The sequence below is a fragment of the Muscardinus avellanarius genome (assembly GCF_963383645.1).
Source record: "Muscardinus avellanarius genome assembly, chromosome: 14".
Taxonomy (NCBI): domain Eukaryota; kingdom Metazoa; phylum Chordata; class Mammalia; order Rodentia; family Gliridae; genus Muscardinus; species Muscardinus avellanarius.
The window spans coordinates 60,522,050-60,547,966 of NC_137800.1; the positions used below are offsets into that span (position 1 = coordinate 60,522,050).

At 50.6% G+C, this 25,917-nt stretch overlaps 1 protein-coding gene across 3 annotated transcripts in view; it reads right to left on the minus strand.

Annotated features, from left to right (window-relative positions):
- The window catches only part of ANK1 (ankyrin 1), a gene marked incomplete at both ends in the record, with an annotated part of 241,218 nt that overhangs the window by 11,084 nt on the left and 204,217 nt on the right, over positions 1-25,917 (minus strand). For 2 of the 3 annotated variants that reach the window (XM_080710074.1, XM_080710075.1), the window contains one exon: positions 536-754. In XM_080710074.1, the coding sequence (XP_080566200.1) occupies positions 536-754 (219 nt within the window). Of the gene's footprint in view, positions 1-535; positions 755-5,654; positions 5,950-7,974; positions 8,534-23,887; positions 24,035-25,917 lie in introns of those variants that run through there. The other variant, XM_080710073.1, reaches the window with a different exon arrangement.

Genomic DNA, 25,917 nt, shown 5'->3' on the forward strand with positions numbered 1-25,917 from the left:
CCAAGCCCCAAACGAGACCTTATACAAGGCCCTGAGGGAAGAGGGGAGGGAAGAACTGCTTTAGATTTTCACCACACTTTATAGGTTAGAAGTCCTGCCACAGACCTCTGCCTGGAATGCGACTTTCCCACAATGCCAAGCTGGTTGGTGATAGAAACGGTACAAGAGCAAGCCAAGGCTGGGGGCTGAGCGCTCTGGGGCCGTCTCCATGCTAGGCTGGGGGAGGCTCCACGTAGGCCCCAAGGCCACCCCAGGCGCGCTCCCCCACCCCCCCGCAGGGCGTTCCACTTCTGAGCTACAGCCCCAGCCAGGGCCTAAGCTGCTGAGGCCGCCCTCCAACCTGAGAGCCTCACGTCCCTGCCTCCCACGTACTGGGATCACAGGTGCGTGTCACAGCACCCGGCTTCAGGTCCCTCTCTTTTGGCACACCTCCCGGCCTGAGCTGGTACCTTCACCTCAACCCACTGGCGCACATACAGCGGCCCCAGCCCTGGCCTCTGGTGCCCCAGCCCCACCCTGCGCCTGCCTGCGTTACCTTTAGGAGGACCCGCCGCCGCACCACCCTGGTGGAGATGGTCTCCTCGTCTTCACGGAGGCCCTCGCTCTCCCCCAGCTCCTTGTCCAGCTCCTGGTGTATGTGCCTCAGCACGAAGCACAGGGAGCCCTTGACAATGTGCATGACATTCTGACAGCTGACCAGGAAGAAGCCCAGGAGCACCAGGCTGACCAGGAGCTGGGTGACAAAGGTCCACATCCTCACCTCTCGCCAGCTCGGCCCTCCGGCCGCCCCAGGGCCCCACCTCTCATTCTCCTCTTGGATGCCTGAGTCCCCCAACGGCCCCTTCCATGCTCTGTCTCTGGCTCTCGGTCTCTCGCCTTCCCTCTCTCCGAGCAGGAGACCGACCGGAGGGGCCTCTCCCGAATGGCGCCTCAGCTAGAGCAGCCTGGTGAGTGCCCCTCTAGTCCGGGGCCCCGGGCTCTGCCCTCGCTCCAGGGTGACGTCAGGCTTCTATAATTTTAGCTCCCTGCCCAGTTGCTGGAGCTGTCCAACTGGGCTAGAAGGAAGCCGGCAGGTGCTGCGTCCCGCACACTGAAAATGCGCGTCGAGGCGCTGCCCAGCGGAACGAGGGGCGCCCACTTGTCTTTCTGCCTGTCTCTCCCTGGGAACAGAGGGAAGTTTGCTCCAGGAAAGTTTCTCAGTCAGGGACTCCAGAAAAAGACATTTTGAGAATGTGGCTAGTCATATATCTCCTTGGGCTGCTGTTGCAGCGATTAGAATGATGTATGCCCAGCCTGGCGTGATGGCACACGCCTGCAATCTCAGCACTTAAGAGGCTGAGACGGGAGGATGGCAGGGTCGAGGCCAGCCTTGGCAACTTAGCGAGGCCCTCAGCAATTTAGCAAGATCTTGTTTCAGAATAAAAAATTTAAAAAGACGGGGGTATAGCTCATCAGTAGCATGGCCCTGGGTCCCAGTCCCCCAACAAAACAAAACCAAAAACTGAACAAATAATGATGATGTATGCTGTGCTGGAGGGCTGGGACCAGCTGATACCCCTGCGAGGGCTGATTTCAAAAATAGCCCCAAGGGTGAGTAATTTGTTCAAGTCCAGCCAAATGAGCAGGCAGCTGTCCAGTTCCAATGGCGAAGCCACCTGGAAGCGGGTCCGTAATTACCGGCGTCAGTCCCTTCCTTGACAGACACAGCAACCTAAGCTCTCGTGTGGAACCGGTGTGTCTATTTAAGGTCTGTCCTTGAGGGCTCTTCCCGTGCTAGGCTGCTGGTGCCCAGTGGGCAGGAGCCACACCCTACACTCGCGCTCAGAGTCAGATTCACAAGTGCAGCTGCCCTGTGTGGCTGGAAGGGATTTTGCTTTCTGGGTCAGGCTGTTCCCCTTAAGTAGAAGCCCCGTCTGCAGAAAGAACGAAGCCCCAGGACACCCTGCAACTCACACCGTGGGCACCAAAGGGAACCAGGTGCCTCCTCTGTGTCTGGTTCCCTCGTCCATCAAGTGGGGGTTCGAGAGCTCTACCCCCACGTCTCACGGCTTCTGTGGGCCCACACAGTTTGTGAACCTGCCGCTCTGGTGGTGGCCAGCTCTTGGGACGGGCGCCCGCCCTGGCCTTGCTCTGGGCTCGCTCCTCAAGGCTCCTCAAGAACCCGGTTACACTTCCGCAGCGGGGCTCAGGCATGGCTCGGCGCACAGCACGTGCCCGGCGCGCGTGGAGGCCCTCTGCTCAATTCTAGCATTGCAAAAACAAAGCAGAGACCTCGCCGACACCCTATCAAGGAAGCCTTTAATTTTTCCCGTTTGACATAAAGGAGCCGGGAAAGAGAATTTAAGTAACTTGCCTCAGTTGAAAAAGCAAATGAAGAGTCCGATTTCAAGTTCCTGTCAGCCCTCAGCACAGTCCACTTCTTTTTTTCTTTTCTTTTTTCTATAGTACCTGGGATGAAACCCAGGGGCCTTCTACCTCCAAACTACACCCCCAGCCCTATTTGTTATTTTTATTTTGAAACAGGGCCTCACTAAGTAGCTGAGGCTGGCCTTGAACCTGCGATCCTCCTGTCTCAGCCTCTAAGTACTGGGATTACAGGTGTGTACCACGACACCCGGCTGGAACAGCCTCATTTTCAACAAGACAATGCCTGGAAAATGAAAGCTCAGCCCGTGCGAAAGAGCTGGTCATGGGGGAGATCTAGTTTCAGCTCATTTAAGAAGAATCCACGGGTAGTGCGTGTGTGCTCGTGGGTGCACACACGCGCACGGCTCAGGGGTTAGCACTTGCCTGGCATGCATGAGGCCCTGGGTTCCATCCTTGGACACACACACACACACACACACACACACACACACACACAGAGAGATATTTCCACCCAAGTCTCCAGGAGAATGAGCAGGTCACAGTCAGTTCAGCCCACCTCCCAAGCCCACACCACAAGCATCTTCTCTCTATCACTGTTTTCAGAGCTTCAACAGAAATACTAGTAAACAAAAGCTTTACAGACTGCCATCTTCAATGTGGCCTCACTTCACACTCCGGGGGCCTGTAGGGTGGCAGAGGCCAGAAGTCACCAGCAGTTCCCAGGCCAGGAAGGTGGGGGCCCATTTCTGGGCTGGGTGTGGGCCCCATACACAGGCAGCCCAGACGGCCGGCTCAGGTGCTGGCTCACTGTGCCTGAGACAGCCCCGGCTATCTGGGCCTGCACCTCTTCACTCCTTTGCTTTAGGGGCTGAGGACTGAACCCCGGGGCGTTCTGCCTCTGAGCTACATCCAGCCCTTTCCATTCTCTATTTAAAACAGTCTCCAGGCCCGGCGTGGTGGCGCACGCTTGTAATTCCCGCTTGGGAGGCGGAGACAGGAGGATTGTGCAGGTTCGAAGCCACCCTGTTCCCCCCACCAAAAAAAAAAAAAAAAAAAAAAAAATATATATATATATATATAGATAGATAGACAGATAGATATAAATAGATATAGATAGATAGGTAGATAGATAGATAGATAGGTAGGTAGGTCTGGGAGTGTAGCCCGGAGAAGGGTTTCCAGGAACCCCAGTACCACTAAAACGGGGTCCCGCTAAGTTGTTGAGAGTCTTGCTACGGTGTCACTGCCCCTCCTATCGCAGCCCTCCTAGTCCTGGACCACAGGGGTGCGCACTGCCTCCGCTGATTTCCTCATTGGTAGCCTGGGGGCTGGGTGGACGGCCTAGACGCCTTCTCTCTGACTCCCCTCCTGCTCTGAGGCCTGACACAGAGGGACAGTGGAACACGAGGCCCCGCCTTCCTTCTGAGCGCTGGGGGGCACTGGGGGACACTTCCTCCTGAGCTCTGAGTGGAACACGAGGCCCCGCCTTCCTTCTCTTTTCCTGGGGACCCAGAACAGACCCAATCAGGATCCACCTGCCTCCTGGGCGGGGCGGAGGCAGGAACGCGCAGTGCAGTGTCTTCAGGCTAAAAATGGACACAGCCGCCTGTCCGGTGGGAGCACACATTCTTGGCAGAGAAGCTTTCTAAATAAAACTCTATTTAATCCTAACAGTTCATTATAGCCAGCAGCTCAGAACCTCTGTAGTGTCAGCCTAGCCCTGGAGTCCTCAGGCATGCTCTGGCCAGGGCCAAGGTTAAGGGAGGAAAGAGGGGAAAGAAAGAAAGAGGGGAAGGGGAGGCCTGGGAACCGTCCAGGGGAGGACGTGGGGCTGGGGGAAGAGCAAGTGTCAGGGAGGCCTGGGCCACGTCTGTACACACATGCTAACAGTGTGTGCTGACAGGGGGCACGTGGCACACACCTGCAATCCCAGTACTGGGGAGACTGAGGCAAGAGGATTGTAGCAATTTAACCAAACCCTTTGCAACTTGGAGAGGCCCTTAAAAAGAAAGAAAGAAAAAGGATGTATCTTGGAGGTAGAAAGGCCCTGGGTTCAATTACTAGTACCAAAATAATATGATAATAATAAAAAATATGTACAGAACAGCAATGCACATTTTATAAGAACGTAAATCACCAGACGTGGTAGCACACACCTGTAATCCCAATACTTGGGAGGCTGAGACAGGAGGATCACAGGTTTGAGGCCAGCCTCAGCAACTTAAGTTAGCCCCTCTGCAATTTAGTGAGACCCTGTTTCAAAATAAATAATAATAATAATAATAATAATAATAATAATAATAATAATAAAATAGGGCTGGGGGGTATATCTCGAAGGTAGAATGGCCCTGGGTTCCATACCCAGTAACTCAAAAAATTAAATTTTAATAAAAGAGCTGGGGGGTGTAGCTTGCAGTAGAACATCCCTGGGTCTGATCCCCAGTACGAAGAAAAAAAAATATAAAAGACATACGTTAGTAAAATATTTAGGATTTGTTCAAATTAGTATGTGAGGGCAGGGGGTGGGGGTCCAGGTGAGATCCGAGGAGCCATGAGTGGGGAGTGGTGGAATGTGGGAACAGGAGGGAGGACCAACGCAAAGGAATGGGGGCGACGGGGAGCATGCAAAAACAGGTGGGGATGTGGGCATGGTGGCACATGCTTGTCATCCCAGCATTCGGGAGGCCGAGACTGGAGGATCGCGGTTCGCAGCCAGCCTCATCTACCTAGCGAGGCCCTCTGCAACTTAGTGAGACCCTGTTTCAAAATAAAGAATAAAAATAGGGCTGGAGGTGTAGCTCAGAGGTAGAAGGCCCCTGGGTTCTATCCCCAGTACCCCCCCCACACACACACACACGTGGGGGAGAAGGGCGGGGAGGGAGAGGCCAGGGGTAGAAGAGCTGCTGCTGTCCTGCTGCCTCCCACCCAGAAGCCTCCCAAGGACGCAGGGTTCCAGCCCCATGCGCTCGCAGTGCCCTCCTCACACCCGGTGAGGACGCCGAGCCGGGAGCAGACCAGAGGCACCCGGACTAGTCAGCCCAATGCCCAATTCTCAGGGACAGGATGGACAAGGAGCGCGCACAGAGCCGCGGCCTAGCTGGGCGTGAGGCCCTGGCTGCGGGACCGCGGTGGCAGGTGGATGGTAGCAGCCACGCTCAAGCCCTCCTTCCTCCCTCGGAGGCCAAGGGGAGACTGCGACCTTGCTCCTAGAGAAAGTGAGCCCCAGTGCGGCTGGGAGAGGAAGGAAGGAAGCTGGCTCAGGCTGTGCAGGGTCTCCCTGCGCTCACCTGTGTGGCCGTGGAGAGGATGCTCTCGGCCGCCCGAACGTGCTCTCTGTGGGCTCGGCCCCGCTCCCTGGCTGCCTGGGGGCGCTCGGCCTCGGGCTGTTCCGTCCCCCAGTGCTCAGAGGCAGACACCAGCACCTTCTCATAGTCCTGTGACCTGCTGGGCTCCCGCCCTGAGACAGTGGTGACGGTCCTCTGGAGTGAGTGCGGGCCTCGTGTGATCTCCTCCTTCCAGGAGCTCTGAGCGGCAACTTGCGGGTGTGAGACCGTGGAGCCTTCTCTATCCCATTCCTGTGGTCTGGGGTCCACAGAGGTGGCAGATGGCAGGAGAGAGAAAGGACAACTGTCACTCTCGGTCTCTGCGCTCCTAGATGTCCCCGTGTGGGGCTCATCCAGACACAGCCTGCACAGTCCTTTACCCTCGGGGCGGGGGTAAGAGGAAGCTCTTGCTGCGTGCCTGGCAGGGCTGTGGACACCAGCGTGCCGGCCCCTCCTTGAAGTGCACCACCGCTCAGGGCGAGGGTCTCCATGTCCCTGCCTCACATCCTCAGGCTGCCCGCACCCCGCCCTGGGGGCTCCACTCCTACTTGACCGTCCTGACCCCACAAGGCCAGCGGTCTAGAACACACTGCCTGGCTAGCGTGCTCCCCTCTAGCTGCTCCTTCTCATTGGCTTTTGCTGGTTTCTCCTAGTTTCCTGGGTTTTTTATTTTCTTCTTCTTTTTTTTTTTTTTGGTACTGGGGATTGAACCCAGAGGTGTTTTACCTCTGACCCTAGCCCCCCTTTTTTGGTGGTACTGGGGTTCCTGGAAACCCTTCTACCTCCAGGCTACACTCCCAGACACCTATTTCTTATATTTTTATTTGGAAACAGGGTCTCTTAAGCCAGCAAGTCTGGCTTTGAACCTGCTCGATCCTCCTGTCTCCGCCTCCCAAGCACGGGGACTACAAGCGTGCGCCACCATGCCCGGCCACCCTAGCGCTTTTTATGTGGAAAAGGATTTAAGTTGCTGAGGGCCTTGCTAAGTTGTTGAGGCTGTCCTCAAACCTGCGATCCTCCTGTCTCAGCTTCCCAAGCACGGGGATTATAGGTGTGCATCACCATGCCTGGCTGCACCCAGGCACTTTCTAATAGGTGCCTGTTACACAGTAGGTGCTCAATAAGATATTTTTGGGTGAGTGAATGAAATTCGCCTGTCCACACTCGATGGCTGGCCCAGGTCACAGAGCCAGAAGTGTACAACGAGGCCCAGGACACAGGCTTCCCAGCTCTCCAGTCAGTGACCCTGCTGTATACTTGCAGCTGTGAGCACACAGTAGGTGCTCAATACATGTGCATGGAAAGAATGGCCTTCCTGGGCTGCTGGGATGGCTCCCTGTGCCAGCCTTTCACGGGGCACTTGAGGCCTTGGTCTGCCCAACCTCTGCCCCTCGCGGCCGGATTCGTCTGGGAGGCAACGCCCATTCTTGCCGCTTCATCGTTCGGTGACCATCCTGTCCTTCACTGCCGTCCACACTGCAGGGGGCCCCCGGGAACAGCTCAGACAACCCGAGCTCTGAGCGGCCCAGGAGAAACGTGGAGCAGGAGGATGTGGGGACATCCCGGCTCCTCGAGTGGCCACGGCCTTCTGTGGGGAAGGCTTGGGAGGCCTGGAGGAAGGCGCCTCCAGCCTTCACATCCTATGCCAGGCCAGGGAGGCCAAAGCTACAGCCGGCTCCGCCTGCCTCCCTCATCTCTGCCACCCAGGGCGCTGTCACCTCCCAGCCTCGTGTGCCTGCTGCCGGGACACGGGAGTTGAAGGGTGCCCCAGCCCTGGGCCGGAGCCCTGCTGCTCGAGTTGTCAAGCAGCGACAAGCACGGGCTGCCTCTGCGCTCAGTTTTGCCCAGATAAGCCCCAGCCTCTTTCTCGGAGGGATGAACAGAAAGGCCACCGTTATCAGCTCCGTCACTTGTGGGCTGTTGACCGTGACCACAGGCAGATAACTCCAGGTGTTTAAACATGGCGTTGGCCAGAGGCCCCAGAGCCACGGGCCTCCCCAGCCTCATGAGCTGGTCCCAGCACACTCTCTCTTGTCCAGAGCCCCTCGGCTACTCCTGCTGGCCACGCCCAAGGGGTGACCTGGCAGAGATGGGGCCTCTGCAGCTCTCGGCATTCCTGAATGGTGATTTTGGAACAAGCTGCATAATGCCTGTTCAGGGCATTCAGAACACACGGTCAAGGCGCAGCAGCACCTGAGCCTTGCCTCTGCTCGCTGCCGCGCGCAGCCTTATCCAGAAGCCCGGGAGAGACAAAAGGGACCCGGCCCCACCCCGCGGCCCTTACCTGTCCAGGCTCCGCTCCAGCACCCGACTCACGCCGGGCGAGTGTGTGATCCGGGCTTGCGCCCTCTGCTGGCCTGAAACAAGACACACCTCACTCTCTGAATCCCGCCCTGCACCTGCGCAGTCCTCCTGCCTCTCAGAACCTGGCGGCTGCTCTTCTGACCTCTGACCTTCCTCCTGGTCAAGAATATCGATAAGGCCATTTGTGGCATCTGAATCCACTGTGTCGTCCTCCACGAGGTCCAGAGAGCCCCGCTCGGGGCCCTGCGGCTCCTCTGAGAGCGCCCCCTCCAACTTCCACTCGGGGCCTGTGGCGTCAGAGTCCTCGGCCTTGCTGCACTCCAGAGAGGAGTCCTCAGCAGTGACCAGGGAGGGCGTGAGGCCCGCGGACCACACCTGCATGTCAGACATCTCCAGCATGGCGTCATGCTCCGTGGCCGCCAAGGGGATGGCGTCTATGACGGCCACCTCGTTCCAGTACTGGTCTGCGCGCAGCGGAGAGGGGAGCGCGTACTGCAGGGAGGCGGGGGACAGCAGCTCGTCCTGCAGCGCGGAGTAACCTGGATGGGCAGACAGAGGGCGACATGCTCCAGAAGCGATTTAGGTCACACACGCTCACGTGCAAGGCCACTCGCACGTGCAAGTCCACGCGCACGCACACACAGGCACGGCCACAGAGACGCATGCACATTCCGGGGCAGGGCCGGTCCAAGCTCCGAGTCCAGCGGCCGGGCCTTGTGGCTGCTGCTTGGACCCTGGGCCGGAGGAGCCAGGCTCGGAGCTGGGAGGGAGCAGCCAGGGATGGGCGGAGAAGGGGGCTCCTTTGTGGCATGGCAAAGAACAGAGATGGGAATTTGTTTTTATCCAGTTCAGAGCACTAGATAAAGGCGGCTTTATCCAAAGGACCCAGCCTGCGATCTGCTCCCATCACATGGGTCCCCCTCTCTCCCCCGATGGGCAGGAGTAAATGTTGTTCTTTGCTCAGAACCTTATGTTAGCGCAGTCCTTAGGGTCCTGCTTGGGGGGTACAGCCCACCCAGGACCCGGACTGGTAACTGGGCCCTCTTGGAGGGGTCTCACGGGCTCACTGAACAGCCACAGACCTCAGCGCAGTGGTCAAAGGGGAAACAGCCTCTGGTTTGGCATGGAGTGACTTCCTCACAGTGCACATGGGTTCCCAAGACTCTGAATGACCTACAGTGGCACGAGTGGGAGTTCTAAGGGTTCAAAAGTGGGGCAAGGCCCGAGGACACCCCAGCGGCAGGTGTGTCTGCGCCGGAGCTTCCTGTCTGTGCCCTGGCGGTCTGTGCAGTCACCTGCTGCGGCGGAGCAGCTAGCGCCTGCCTTGAGTGCATCCTGCAGCCGGTTCACACACCTGCCCTTGCTCATGGGCGCCAGGGTCCTTGACAGCGCTCTGGCTGGCCTTGCTCATGGGACTGATGTTTAGAAGGGACTAGGGCGTGGAGCGAAGGGCAGGCCTCCACGTGCAGCCGTTTACTGGAGGGGTGGGTGTCAGTGCACCTCCAGGGCCTCCTCAGCCCCCTCCAGCCAGGAGTCAAAGAGGACCTCTCAGAGCAGGTGCCAACGTGTGGGAAGAAGAGACTAGAAGACAAGAGACTCCACGAGGCTCAGCTTGTCTGGGGAGCTGGGGAGCAGGCGTGCGCCTGCAGCCACTGACAATCCAGCAGAAGGAAAGAGGTCCCTGCCATGGGGGCTGGGCCCCTACAGAGTACAGGGAGCTTCCTGCTGCCCTGGCCGCCCAGCCTCGGCCTGAACCCGTCCATCTGCCAGCCACACCTCTCACCCCGCGCCCAGCCACTCCCAGGCTGGATCTTCCTCCAGTTCATCCCAGCCACACAGCCTCCTCCCACCCAGAGTGAGATTCCCTGCTCTCAGCTCCCAGCTCCAGGCTCGGCTCCCCCACCACCTCTCCTTCTGTTGGTACCATCTCCACGTGTCCCCATTTATCCACTAGCTCAAACACAAAACATTTGCTGATGTCCGATTCCGTGCCAGGCGCTACGCTGAAGGGTTGGGAATTATACACACACACACACACACACACACACACACACACACACACACACACGGCCTGTCTTAACGGTGCACTTTATTTTTTTGAACTGGGGGTTAAACGCAGGGCCATTTTACTTCCAGGCCATACCCCTTTTTATTTTTCAATTTGAAACAGGGCATTCTAACTTTGAGTGATCTAGCCCTATTTTTTATTCTTTATTTTGAAATGGGTCTCACTGAGTTGCAAAGGGTGTTACTAAGTAGCCGAGGCTGTCTGCAAACTGTGATACTCTTGTCTCAGCCTCCCAAATGCTGGGATTACAGGCATGCGCCACCAAACGCTTGGCCCTTCATATTTTTTATTTTAAAACCAGGTGTCACTAATCGGGTATAGTAGCACACGCCTGAAATAGGAGGATCGCAGGTTCATGGTCAGCTGGCCAGCCTCAGCAACTTGTGAGGCCCTCTGTAACTTAGTGAGACGCTGTTTCAAAATAAAGAATAAAAAAAAAAAAATACAGGGTTGGGGCATAGCTTGGAGGTAGAATGCTCCTGAGTTCAATCTCCAGCACCCCCAAATAAATAAACAAATAATAAATACATATAAATAAATAAAACAGGGTCTCACTAAGTTGCAGAGGGTCTCAAACCTCAAACTTGTGATTCTCCTGTCTCAGCTTCCTAAGTACTGGTATTATAAGTGTGTGCCACCGTGCCTGGCTCTAACATATTATTTTATAAGTCACAACAACCCTACAAGAAAAATAATATTTCTACATTATAGACTAGGGAGTTAGAGGTCTAGCAACTTGCTTAATGTTACATCACTAGTAGGTATAGTCTTTTTATTTGGTTTTGCCATTAAGCAGTCTCCCTCCCTCCCCCCCTCCCTCTTTCCATACTGGGGATTGAACCCGGAGGCATTCTACCTCCAAGTCTGATTTTATTTCTTATTTGGAAACAGTCTCACTAGGTTGCTAAGAGCCTCGCTAAGTTGCTGAGGCTGGCTTTGAACCTGTGATCCTCCTGTCTCAGCCTCCCCAATACTGGGGTTACAAGCATGTGCCACTACACCCAGCTCCATGAATCTCTCTTAAAAATAGCGCTACTGGGTATAGTTGAATACAATTATGTGCATATTTATTTATTTATTTATTTATTTTGGCGGTGCTGGGGGTGGAACCCAGAGGCTTTCTACCTCCGGGCTATACTCCCAGACCTATTTTATATTTTGTTTGGAAATAGGGTCTCACTAAGTTGCTGAGAGGTAACCTCACTAAGTAGCTGAGGCTGGCTTCAAACCTGCGCGATCCTCCTGTCTCAGCCTCTCAAGCGCGGGGATTACAAGCGTGCGCCACCACGATGTGCATATTTAAAGTGGATAATGAGATAAGTTTGAACACGTGAATAACCCCACAAAGCCGCCTATATGAGCCGGTAGGACACTCCCAGCCTGGGAAGGCTTCCTTGTAATCCCCCCTCCCTGCCGTCCCACTCGAGTAACTGCTGGACGACCGCTCACTGGCTCCTTCACTCTTCATCAGTCCGCACTCCCCGAGTCTCGCCCAGGTGGAATCATTCAGTCTCTACGCTGTGGGCCTGGCTTCTCGCGCTCGGCCGAGTTACCTGGCTTTCATCCATGCATGCTGTGGTCATTTCAGGAATTCGTCCATATTTGTTGGGGAGCCACACCCCACTGGATGGCTAGAGCAGAGCCTGTGCACACTTACCTGCTAAAGTTATTACAACTAACCTGAGAACCCATAATTTTTTTTTTTTTAATGTGAGAAAACAGCTTGGAGTGGAGCGGCTGGATCACAGGTAGGCTGTATGCTTCGCTTTTTGAAGAAGGACCAAGTATTTCCCAAGGTAGTGGTGTCGTTTTACACGCCCACGTCCTCATGCACACTTGGTGTGGTAAGTCTTTCACTTCTTCCATACCGCTTTCGTGGTACTGGGATTTGAAGGCAGTCTCACTCCTTGCTGAGGCTGTCTCTGAACCTGCAATCCTCCTGTCTCAGCCTCCCAAGTACTGGAATTACGGGCTTGCCACTTCCCTGGCTCTAGCTTTTGTCATTGGTATAGATGTATAATTGTATCTCCTTGTAGCATTTTTTACTCCTTTTCTTCTTCATTGGGGAATTGAACTCAGGACCTTGTGCATGCCAGGCAAGCGCTCTGCCTCTGAGCTACAGACCATTCTTCCTTACAGTTGCAATCTGTATTTCCGTAAAGACTAATGATGCCACACATCTTCTCCTGTGCTTCCTGGTCATCTGTATAGATTCTGGGCTAAATGTTCAAACCCTTTGTCCGTTTTAAACATTGAAGGCGGGCATGACAGCGTACTGGAGTGCACTGGGAATTTTAGAAGGATTGCAGGTTTCAGGTAAGCCTAAAAAAAAAGGCCTCCCAGCATTCGGGAGGCAGAGACTGGAGGATTGCGGTTCGCGGACAGCCTCAGCTACTTAACAAGGCCCTTTGCAACTCAGTGAGACCCCATTTCAAAAAATAAAAAGACTAAAAAATAGGGCTGGGGTGTAGTTTGAAGGTACAATGCCCCTGAGTTCCATCCCCAGTACCAAAAAAAAAAAAAAAAAAAAAAAAAGTCTTGGGGTATAGCTTTGAGGTAGAATGCCCCTGGATTCATCTCTAGTACAAAGAAAAAAAGTAGTTTTCTTTTTGCGTTTTAAGAACTCTTTATGTATTCTGAATATGTCCTAAAATATCAGATTATATCCTAAAAATAAATCAGATAATTATTTGCTAATATTTTTCCCACTCTGTAGCTTATCTTTTCATTTTAAGTATGTTTCAAAGAACAGAAATTCTTAATTTTACCAAGTCCAATGTATCAAGTTGTTCTCCTATGCAATGCACTTTTCATGTTGTTTTCAAGAAATCTTTGCCTCACCCAAGGTTTCCAAGGCTTATTATGCTTTCCTCATGAAATTTTAAAGTTTTACGTGGTTTTGTTTGTTTGTTTGTTTGTTTGTTTTTTTGTTTTTTGGTGGTACTGGCGTTCCTGGAAGCCCTTCTACCTCCAGGGCTATGCTCCCAGACCTATTTTATACTTTTTTATATTTGGAAACAGGGTCTCTTAAGCCAGCATGTCTGGCTTTGAACCTGCACGATCCTCCTGTCTCAGCCTCCCAAGTGCAGGGATTACAAGCATGCGCCACCACGCCTGGCAAGTTTTAAGTTTTATGTTTAATGCACAATCCATTTTGAGTTAAGTTTGGCATGTAGTCCAAGATATGAATCCAGATTAATTTTAGTTTTGATTTTTCATAAATGTTCATAAAGGACATTGGCCTGTAGTTTCTTTTTCTTGTTTTTTTTTTTTTTTTTTTTTTTTTTTTCCAGTATGAGGGTAATGCTGGCCTCACACAATTAGCAGAGTATTATCTCACTTCCAAATTTCTATATAAGTTGTCTCTTCCTAAAATGTTTAGTAGAATTCACCAGTGAAGCCACCTGGGCTTGTAATTTTCTTCATGGACATATTTAAAGCTATAGATTTAATTTCTTTCATATATATGAGGCTACTAAGTTTATTTCTTCCTAAGTTTTGGTAGTTTGTGTATCTGAATGAATTTGTCAGTTCATCCAGGGTTTTTTTTTTTTTTTTTTTTTTTTTGAGGGTCTGGGGATGGAACACAGGGGCATTCTACCTCCGAGCTACACCTCCAGCCCTATTGTCTAGTATTTTTTATTTTTGAAACAGGGTCTTACTGAGTTGCAAAGGGCCTCGCTAAGTAGCTGAGGTTGTCCGCGAACCGCGATCCTCCGGTCTCAGCCTCCCAAATGCTGGGATTACAAGCGTGTGCCACCACACCCGGCTGACATTGGTAATTTTTGTCTTTTTTTTTTTCCTGACCAGTCTGGTTATCAGTTTTATCAATCTTTTCAAAGCACTAGCTTTTGGTCTCACTGATTTTCTCCATGGCTTCTCTTTCAATTTCACTGGTTTCCACCCTGGTCTTCATTCTTTCTTTCTTTCTACTATCTTAGGGCTTAATTTCCTCTTCTTTTTATTTTCTTAATTTCTTGAGGTGGAAAGTTGAGGTCATTGATTGGAGAACTTTTCTCTTTTCTCATATAGACATTTAGTGCTTTATATGTCTCTCGAGCTGGGAATGGTGGCACACACCTGTAAACCCAATCAGTACGAGACAGAGGATCGAAAGTTCAAGAACAGCCGCAGCAGAGAGAGGCTCTCAACAAACCAGTGAGACCCTGTTTCTGAACAAAAAATAAAAAGGGCTGGAATTACAGATTAGAAGTAGAATGCCCCTGGTTTCCTCACCATGCACACACAAAAATGTCCTTCAAGTATTATTTTGGGGCATCGCACAAATTTTGGTGTTTTGTGTTTTTATTTTCACTCAGATAAAAATAGTCTAATTTCCTTTCTGCTTTATTTTTTGACTTCTGGATTACTTAGAAATATATTATTTAGTTTCTAAATATTTAGGATTTTCTAAATATTCTGGTGTTGATTTCTAATTCATTACACTGGGGTAAAAATATGATGTGTATGACGTCAATCCTTTTAGATTTATTGAGACCTATTTTATCTGTTTTGATGTATTATTGGCTATATTTTTTGTGACTTTAGTGGTTGCTTTAGGATTTAAAGTGTATACACTTAATCTATCACAGTCTACTACATAGCTATCATCTATCTATCACAGATTGATAAATATTATACCAGTTGGCATATAGAATAAGAAGCTTACCATAGCATACTTATATTTTTCTCTCCTAATTTTTATGTTACCATTTTCATGCATTTTGCCTTTTTATGTGTTTAAAAAATCTTGTACTGCATTATTATTTTATTTAAATATTCAGTTGCCAAGACATCCTGCTGCCTCGGCATCTATGTGTTGAGACCCCCACTCCACATAGTTTATCGGCAGAACGCCCCGAGAAAGAGGTATCGTCTCTGGCCAAAATATCCCCCACTTTTACCCTTCATGACTATTAATATTTCCTTTAACTTTCTACACGAATTGCTCCAGTGATGTGAAATTAGGACTATAAATAGAAACTGAGTCTGTGGAAATAAAACCTCTAATAATTTGCCTAAACGTCCTTGGCTTTGTTCAATAATAATAAAAACTGGCCAGAATTCAGATGCTGTGATAAGCATTCCAGCTGCAGCAATTACAAAGGGTCTCTGACCCTCACTATCACTAACTTAGGTTAAGCTATTAACTCAGGTAAGGTAGTTCAGTTTAAGGAAACTTTGTTTACCCTTGAGATCCTGCCTAGAGACAGAGAAGATAAAAACCTTGTGTGTGACCTTAAAGCAATTTAGTTGATAAACAACTTAGTTGCCCAAATACAATAGACTCAAGGAGAAAGATTGGTGACTTTTACGCCCAGTGTAAATATTCCTGAAGACAGAGAGGCTGACCTCATGGTTAATGAATATGACAAAATAAAGGACAGACGTTCTAAATATATATGTATGAAGGAAAGGAAATACCATGTAAGAGTAAGAAAAGCATTTTTGCATGAAGAAGAGCTTATCATAAGAAAGTCCCAACTGGGAAAGAAAGGAATTAGAAAGTTAGAAGCAGGTTGCAGAGGGTTTGTGACAGAGAAATGGATTATTAAAGATGGTTAGACTTTTAATAGGCTTATTGTCTAAAGAAGAGTGTTCAGCAGTTAAGGAAATATATCTGACAATTAAAACCAAGAACTTTGTGGTGTTGTTTGTGGTATTTTGTCTGCAAAACTGTGTTGTGAGTTTGCTTAAGCTTTCAGATTTAGGAGATAAAATGCCAACACCTGGAGAAACTTTATCACATCCACCTGAATCACCACGTCTCCCCACACTTGCTGTATGAACTGAGCCCAAAAGATGGAAAGTTCCAAGAAAGCCAAAGAAGATTCCCCGAGAAACCCCCAAGCCTTGGCCATGCTTGTTTATTTTGGGAAGTGGCCCCCTGGGACTGCTTATCTGCAAAGACCTTGGAAAAGAATCAGGAGTCAGGAGTCAATCTCTCGAAGATCAACAGCCAGCTGAAGGACTAGTTTTATTACCTTTGTTTACATGTCATTCATTATTACTTCACAATGATTACACCCACCTCCCTCTCCTCTTACTATTAACTTTACTGGTGAAAGGTATAAATTTCTTGGAGTTTTTGTAATAAAGTGTCATTGGCTCAAGAAGCCTTTGTCCACCTCAAATTCTTTCCCAAGCGCCGTACCTAAAAACTTAGGGAATTCATAGAGGGGAAGGAATTGCTGCAGATAAGTTTCTGCAGAACTCCACCTGCCTTTTGTCCCATCTTTCTGAGGATTTGACCGGGAGCTGACAATAACGACCCAACTGAGATTAGTCGGCGACATTCAGTTATCTGTGTGTGACTCTGTGTGTGTGTGTGTGTGTGTGTGTGTGTGTGTGTGTGTGTGTGTGTGTGAAAGAGAGAGAGAGAGAGAGAGAGAGAGACAGAGACAGACAGACAGACAGACAGACAGACAGACAGACACTGGGGATTGCGCATAGAGGCATTCTACCTCTGAACTATATACCCAGCCCTTTTTATGTTTGATTTTGAAACAGGATCTCCCTAAGTTGCTGAGGCTGGCTTAAAACCTGTGATTCTCCTGTCTCAGTCTCTCAAGTACTGGGGTTACAGGTATGAACCACCATGTCCAGATCCTAAATATTAAACTAACTTTAGAGATTTTTTTCTTTTTACTTTTTTTTGTGGTACTGGGAATTGAACACAGAGGTATTCTACCTCTGAGTTACATCCTCATACCAATTTTATTTATTTATTTTTTTTGTGGGTCTGGGGATGGAACCCAGGGGCATTTGACCTCCGAGCTATACCCCCTGCCCTATTTTTTATTCTTTATTTGAAACCGGGTCTCACTGAATTGCAGAGGGCCTCACTAAGTAGCCGAGGCTGTCCACAAATTGCGATCCTCCAGGTCTCAGCCTCCCAAATGCTGGGATTACAAGCGTGTGCCACCATGCCCGGCTCAATTTTATTTCTTATTTGGAAACAAGAGTTTCACTAGGTTGCCAAGAGCCTCATTAAATTAAATGCTGAGGCTGTCCTTTAACCTGTGATCCTCCAGTCTCAGCTTCCCAAGTACTGGAATTACATGCGCCACCACCCCCCCTCCGACTTAGAGATTTAAATAATGAGAAAATAAGTCTTTCATGTAGATCCACATTTCTGTCCAATATTATTTTCCTTTGGTCTGTTTATATTATTATTATTATTATTATTATTATTATTATTATTATTATTGTTGGTGGGGTACTGGGGTTCCTGGAAACCCTTCTACTGCTGGGCTACACTCCCAGACCTATTTTATATTTTTATTTGGAAACAGGGTCTCTTAAGCCAGGGAGGCCGGCTTTGAACCTGCGTGATCCTCCTGTCTCTGCCTCCCAAGCACGGGGATTACAGCGTGCGCCATCACGCCTGGCACAGGACTTTAAAAAAAAAAAAAAACAAACACAGCTTATAGCATAGGTCTCCTGGTAATAATTTCAGATTTTTTTAATGTCTGGAAAAGTCTTTGTCATCATTTTGAAAGTCTAGGCTACATTAGAGATGCTTGGTCTTTCCTTCTTCTCTTTCTTCTTTTTCTTTGGTGCTGGGGATGAAAACCAGGGTCATGCACATGCTAGGGAAGCATACTGCCACACAGATACACCCTATCCTTATTATTTTCTTTAAATATGTAGTCTATTTTAAATCTACAACTTTTTGTTTGTATTGTTTTCAGGAAGACATCTGCTGTCATCCTTATTTTTGTTCCCACATACAAGACACATCTTTTTTCCTCCCTCTTTGGTTGTTTTATTATTATTATTTTTTGTTATTTACTTTTTTTTTTTTTTTTTTTTTTAGTGGTACTGGGGATGGAACCCAGGGGCATTCTACCTCCGAGCAATATCCCCAGCCCTATTTTTTATTCTTTATTTTGAAACAGTCTCACTGAGTTGCAAAGGGCCTCAGTAAGTAGCTGAGGCTGGCTTCGAACCTGCACAACCCTCCTGTTTCAGCCTCCCAAATGCTGGGATTACAAGTGTGTGCCATCATGCCCGGCTGTTATTTACTTTTTATGGTATTGGCAATTCTACCTCTGAGCTCCACTACCAGCCCCCCTCCTTTTTGGTATTGTAGTTTTAACTGAGTGGCATTCTACTACTGAGCTATACCTCCAGCCCCGTTTTATTCTTTTTTTTTTTTTTTTTTTGAAACAGGGTGTCACTAAGTTGCAGAGTGAATCACTAAGTAGCTGCGCTTGGCCACAAACCTGCGATCCTCCTGTCTCAGTCTTCCATGCACTGGGATTACAAGTGTGTGCCACCGCACCCGGCTTACTTCCAGCCCTTTTTATTTTTTGTTTTTGAAATAGGGAATTCCTAGGTTGCTGAGAGCCTTGCTACTTGCTGAGGCTGTCTTCGATCCTCCCATTTCAGCTTCCCAAGTACTGGGATTACAGGTGTGTGCTACCACATCCGGCTGACTATTCCCATTTCTGAGGCACTAACCGATGTCTGTGAATGTTTAGTTTTTGACTACTGGGTCAGTACTTAGCAGAGACGTTTGGAGGATGCTCTGCAGGTCTCCACAGTGCTCTGCAGCTGTCACCTCTCTGGTCCTGTGCCATGGGAGCTCGAGTCACCTCAGTGGGCCTGGTCTCAGTAACTTCTCAATCAGGCAGTGAGCCAGACAACGGGAGGGGTCGCGTCGTTTGTTTCCCAGGCCACGTGGGTCACTGTCTTTTGCTGATTGCTATCCAATGTCCTGACAGCTATGGTTTCATATATTTCGCCCATTTTCTGGTTGGCCATACATAATGTGCATTTTAAACAGCTCCTCAGATACAGCTGGACGGCCATTCTCTCACTCACGGAGTCTCAGCAAGAGCCGGGGAGAGCTGGGAGAATGCAGGTCTGCTGCCATCTCCGCAACACCTGAGTGCTCTGCCTGGGTATCCTTTGCAGCGCTGTCTCCTCGAAACCTCCTTGGCATCCATTTTCATGGGATTTTACCCAAATTAAAATGTGTGGGTGAAGAGTGCCACACAGTCCCCGTTGGGAAGCCCTCCTTCTCAGAGCCCGCATCCCCTCTGTGGTGGCATCTTGGGGTGCATTCTTGGCCTCCCCCTCCACTCCTAGGAGACACACCCACCTACATGGGCATGGATCTGAAGCTCCTGGTCACTGCAGCCCTTGTGCTGGGGATCACTACTACCGAGGTGGAGCAATGCTCACTGCAGCCCAGTACAGCCTTGTGAAAACATCTCACAGGTGTCTGGGCTGGACCAGATGGCAACTAGATCTACTGAGTGTCCTAAGCTGAGCCCAGAAACACTTGTCTTTCTAGGACTCTCACGCAGCCCGTCATACATGGGTTGCCAGTCCATCTCCCACTGTAGAGGCCCCTCATTTCAGTGTTGAGGAAATCGGGTAAAAGGCCACCATACCTACTGTTCAGGCACAGGATGGCCAGGAAGTCCCACCTCTTCACCCTGGTCTCTCAATCAGATGTAGGACTTAGCCTATTTTTGTGTGTGTTTGGGGGGGGACTGAGGGAGGAACCCAGGGGCTTTTCTACCTCCGGGGTACATTCCCAAACCTATTTTATACTTTATTTGGAAACAGGGTCTCACTAAGTTGCTGAGAGCCTCACTAAGCAGCTGAAGCTGGCTTCGAACTTGTGCCATCCTCCTGTCTCAGCCTCCCAGGTGCTGGGATTACAAGTGTGCGCCACCGCCCCTGGCAGGACTTCACCTATCTAAGTTTAGTGCAGACTTGGCCTTGGATAGGAGCCACACTTCACTAGGTGCACGCATTAACAGTGGATATAAAGAAAATTCCTGTTCAATTCATCACTACTAAATGGAGCTGATATGGATGCGAGCTGCCCATTTCTTTTCCTTTTCTTTTGGTACTGGGGATTGAACGCAGGGCCACTCTAACTCCAAGATACACACCTTTCACTTTGAAACAGCGTCTCAGTAGGTTGATAAGGATCTCACTAAGACGCTGAGGCACGCCTCAGACCTGTGACCCTCCTGACTCAGCCTCCCGAATACTGGGATTGCAGGCACGTGCCATTACACCCAGACATTTTTCTTTCTCATATGAGAAGTCAGTTCCATTTTCAGCAGCATGCTTTTTTTGTGCGTGCTTTATGGGCAAGTTTTTCCTTTATGTCTGTTCCTGGGGGGGAATAGACATATACAGTGGTCCCCTCCTGTGCAGAAGCAATTCACTGGCCTTTCAGGTGATCGTGCTTCGGCCAGTGCAGGCAGGTGGGACAAGCACAGCCCTGGTGAGGGGCAGGGAACCTCCCCTCGGGAAGGGTTCCTACTTCCAGACCTTGCTTGCTTTTCTCAGACTGGCATGAAATGCGTCAGGAGTCACCGCCTGGGTGCCCACGGCCTCAGGAGGAGCCTCAGATAAGCTGAGAAATGAGGTAAGGCGGCCATCCACACACAGGGCTGGGCTGCTGCCGGGACAAGCTGTCCCACAGTCCTGCCGGGACAGCCAGGGGCCCAGGAGCTGCCGCTTCCTACTGCGCCTGCGCCCCGCGGCCTCCTCTCCAGGCCAGCGCGCCTAGAGGAGTGGGATGCACAGGTCTGCAACTGTCGTGAGAGTCTGCCTGGGCTGAGGGAGGGTGCACGTGAGGCTAGAGCCCGTGGGGAAGCCAGGAGGAGCAGCGGCAGCAATTCTTTCCTCTTTGTTTGGGACTGGGGGTTGAGTTGGGGGTGTTCTACCTCTAAGCCGAGCTACACCACTTTTCATGCTTTTATTTTGAAATGAGATCTCTCTAAATTGTCCAGACTGGTCTCTAACATCCTATACTCAGCCTCCCAAGCACTGGGATCACAGGCACGCACCACAGTGCCTGGCTGAATCCTTTGGAAGCAATAGTTAGATCCTGTTATTCTTTTGCTCAAAACCCACTGAATAATTGAGCATCTTCAGGATAGCCTTTAGAGCCAGCTCCTGACCCCTCTGGCCTCCTACCTGTCCCTGTCTCCCTTCTTCCCTGTGCTCAGCCTCCCCCCTCACTGTCCTGTGAACAGGCAGTGGCGTGCCTTCTGGAAGGCTGGGCTGTTCCTCCCCAGGTCTCCCTCCTTCCCGCCTTCCTGCTGTTTAAGCCTCACCTCTTATTCCTGGCTCTTTCTCCCTCGCTTACGGTAACCTGCCCACACAGTATATAATCCTCTCTGTGTCAAATCGCCTGCTGGCTCTCCCGATGTGGAAGGCGGAGTGCCTTGAAGGGAGAGTTTTGTTTTTGTCTGAGGACTGGCTGGTCTCCCTGGCCCAGCCTGGCATGTGCGTAAGCTGGACAAGCCTTTGCTGACTGGGCTGAATGACTGCAGCAGAGGCTTTCCAGCGGGGACAAAGGTCTGTAGGCTGCCTGCAGCTCTGGATGCAGGGAATTCCAAGAAACCTGATATTTCTGCAGGTATCTAGTTAAGGCACAGAAAACCAGACTCTTGCGTGTTTGACTTGATTGAAATAGACAGCAGGGAGGAACATCCCAGAAGAGCACCATGTTTACTTCTCATGACAGGGAAGGGCCAGAGGGCCTGGGGACAGGGGCGGTGGGCACAGGGATATTAAGATGCTGATGTCACTCAGGAAGGGACCAGGGTTTTGTCAATTGGATTTCTAGAAGTCTGCAGGACTTTTCAACTGCTCTCTTCTCCCTTTCATTTTTTCTCTCCTTTTCTCTCTTCCTTCCTTTCTCTCTCTCTTTCTTAGATTGTCCCCAAGGGTATTCTATCACAGGCTACATCCTAGCCCCTTTTATTTCAAAATAGGGCCTTGCTAAGTTGCTGACGCTGGCCTGGAACCCACGATTCTCCTGCCTCAGCCTCCCAAGTACTAGGCCTACAGATGTGCACCACCCTGCCCAGCTCCCCTCCTGTCTAAACAGTCACTGGTCTACTTTGGTCCTGCGCCGCTCCCTCCTGGGCCCTCAGGGGAGCAGGTGCCATCCCTGCAGGGCTGGGTGCTCTCCAGCCCTTGGTGGCGAATCTGAAGTGAGCGGAGCACATGCAGTCGCAGCACTATCAGGCGACACAAATGCCTGGCCGTGCACACGCCTGCACACACGTGCCCATGGAGACAGCCATGGGGGAGGGCTGGGAGTGGCTATCCATGCCTCTGGGGGAAGGGGCAGCTCTCACAACTGGTCCAGGGAGAGACAGTGGACAGGAAGAACAAGAGAATGAGGAGCCAGAGGTCAGGATGAGGTCAGAGGTGGGAGGGAGCAGAAGGGGCGTGATGACAGACCATGAGCCCACTCCTGGCTACACTAGATGGCGTGTTTCAGTTGACGCGGGAAGCGGGAGAGAGTCTGGGGTGGGCTGGGCATGCTGGAGGCCCATACCTGGCCTCCACCTTGGAGACACAGGTCCCACGCGGCCAGCATATGGATGGCCCTGGACACCAGGAGTTGGGGAGCACTGACATGGCCGTGCAGCCTTCAGGGGTGGCGTGTCAGGCACCCGGGGAGGGAGATGCACCGCAGAGTTACATTTATTTTCCAGGTCTGTAGGACCTTAGGGATCTAAGACAACTGGCTGATCTTAAAGGACAGAGGTGCTGGGCCACATGGGGGGGGGCAAGGACCTGGGGCTTCTGCGTGGTGGCCCAGCTAGGGAAGGGAAGGCATGGGGGGCCTGAGGCCTGCTCCCCCACGGTGGTACGGGGCAAAGGCGGGGCCTCCGTGGGCAGGGTCACCTTGGGCTCCCTGCCATGCTGAGCCTCACCACAGGGTGAGGGCTGCAGATGGGATGAGGAGAAAGGGAAAGAGAGTGGCGAGGAGGGAGACTGGGCTCAAAGGCAAGGACCACCTGGCCTCCCCGGCCACCCGCGGCTGGCCGGCCTCCTCCTTCCTCACTTTCTTTCTCTCTTCTTTTTCTTTGTGTGTGTAGTACTTGAGATTGAACCCGGGGCCATTCTATCTCTGAGCCACATCCCAGCCCTTTTTAAAGATTTTAAATTTTGAAGCGTGGTCTTGCTAAACTGTAGAGGCTGACCTCAAACATGTACTCTTCCTGTCTCAGTCTCCCAAGTACTGGGATTACAGGTTTGTGCTACTGCGCTTGACTAACCACAGGATTTCTTTCTTTCTTTCTTTCTTTCTTTCTTTCTTTCTTTCTTTCTTTCTTTCTTTCTCTCTTTCTTTCTCTCTCTCTCTCTCTCTCTCTCTCTCTCTCTCTCTCTCTCTCTCGTTCATTCGTGGTACTGGAGATAGAACCAAGGGGCATTCTACCTCCAAGCTACACCCCTAGCCCTATTTTTTATTATTTATTTTGAAACAGGGTCTCATTAAGTTGCAAAGGGTCTCACTAAGTAGCTGAGGCTGTTCTCGAACTGTGATCCTCCTGTCTCAGCCTCCCAAATGCTTGGATTACAAGCGTGCGCAACCATGCCCAGCTACAGGATTTCTTAGTGAATTCTGTCCGGCTAATTCACTGGGACATTGGGCCAGAACCCTCTGCCCTTTGATGTTCTATAGATAGGGACACTGAGGCCCCTAGGGGGCCGCGTCTTGCCAAGAGCTATACAGAACATTTGTGCATTGTAGGGTGAGGAACTGGCCAGCTACTACTACAGGCAAGCTCTTTCCCACCCAACCAGGCCTTGCTGGGGGTGAGTCCTGGGGGCTGCTGTGTGTGGTCACAGAGGCAGGAGACCTGTGGGATGCTCACCTGCACAGGAGCAACCCCCCATCTCTCTTGCCTGCCTCTGTTCTCCCTGCAGGAGTTCAGGGTTGACAAGCTGACCTTCTGCCAAGGAGCGATGGCTTTGAGGGGCCAAGTGTCCCAGGAGGGGCCAGGAGAGCTGGGCCAGGCACCTGCCACAGTCAGAGGACACTCACCATTCATCTGGAAGGGTGACAGCGAGTAGTCCCGGTCTGCGTGGCGCCGCTCAGGCTTCAGGTTGCGGCTCTGCCTGCCCGAGCCCTCCAGCATGTTCATCATCTCGCTCCGGTCAATGTTACGCAGGGCCATGTACAGATTTTCCACTGATGGGGGAAGAGAAGGTGTGCTGAAGGAGCGAATCCTAATGATGCCCGAGAGGCCCGGCATGCTGTGCTGGCCTGAGGGCTGGGCCACGAGGAACCCAGGGAGGGGAGGAGGACCACATTTCTAGAATGTGGGGCCTCCTTTTGTCAGAATCTAGCCCAGATGCCTCTTGGGGGAATTTCTTCAATGCTACAACAGATCTTTAAGGGAAAAAAATGAATAGTGGCCTTTTCTTGTACTTCGGTGCTGGGGACTGAACCCTTGGCCTCCTATATACTACCACTGAGCTACAGCCCAGGCACCTCAGTGGCCAGTTTAGAAGTAAAGCATAGAAAGGCTGGATTTTTTTAAACCTTATTTTTGTAATCTAAGAGGAATACTACAAAAAAAAAATGGAGATAAGAATGGCTGGGTTTTCACTGGACATGACGGTGCACACCCATAATCCTAGTACTCGGGAAGCTGGGATAGAAGGATCATAGATTTGAGGCCAGTGCAGAGTAACTTAGTGAGACTCTGTTTCAAAATACAAAATAAAATAGGGCTGAGGGTGTAGCTCAGTGGTAGAGAGTTCTGGATTCAAACCCCAGTTTCAATAAATAAATAAACCATGCATAAATAAAATAAAAATAAAAATGTTTTTATTTTTGTCCTTATAAAATTCTGAGTTCTAGCGCCGGGCGCGGTGGCACACGCTTGTAATTCCCCGCGCTTGGGAGGCGGAGACAGGAGGATCGCGCAGGTTCGAGCCAGCCGCGCTGGCGTAAGAGACCCTGTTTCCAAAAAACAAAAATAGGTCTGGGAGTGTAGCCCCGAGGTAGAAGGGCTTCCAGGAACCCCAGTACCACACACACACACACACAAAAAAAAAAAAATTCTGAGTTTTTACCAGTTAATTTGAGATACAAATATAAACATTCAACTTCTTCTTAGTGTTGTTGAGAAAAGAAACTCGGTTGAGGAGGTACTGAAAGAGTGAGACCCATCCCTGTAATCACAGCGCTTGGGAGGCGGAGACAGGAGGATCGCAGGTTCAAAGCCCAGCTTAGCAACTTAGCAAAACCCTGTTTCAAAATAAAATTTAAAAGGCTGGGGTGTAGGTCATAGGTAGAATGCTCCTGGATTCAAGCCCTAGTATTAAAATAAATAAAACAATTAATTAATTTAAAAAGCTGGGTATGGTGGCTCACACTTGTAACCCAATACTTGGGAGGCTGAGACAGGAAGATTGCAGGTTCAAAGCCAGCCTCAGCTACTTAGTGAGACCCTCTGCAACTTAGTGAGTCTTTGTTTTAAAATAAAAAAAATAAAAAGTAGGGCTGGGGGTGTAACTTGGAGGCAGAATGCCTCTGGGTTCAATTCCTAATACCACAAAAAAATTAAATGAAAAGGGCTAGGGGTGTTGATGGGCGTGGTGGCGCACGCTGGTAATTCCTGCGCTTGGGAGGCAGAGACAGGAGGATCACGCAGGTTCGAAGCCAGCCTCGTTAGCTTAAGAGACCCTGTTTCCAAATAAAATATAAAATAGGTCTGGGAATGTATCCGGAAGGTAGAAGGGTTCTATCTCCAGTACTACCACCAAAAAAAAAAAAAAGGGCTGGGGGTGTAGCTTGGCAGTGGAATGCCTCTGGATTCAATCCCAATACCAGAGAGAGAAATTTTCCCTCTGGGTTGAAGAAAGAGATTCCTGGGGGAGGGGATGAGAACTGCTGCAAACTGCACCCACATTTTTTTTTTTTTTTTGGTGGTACTGGGGTGGAACCCAGAGGCTTTCTACCTCCTGTCTATACTCCCAGACCTATTTTATATTTTATTTGGAAACAGGGTCTCACTAAGTTGCTGAGAGCCTCAGTAGCTGAGACTGGCTTCGAACCTGTGCTAT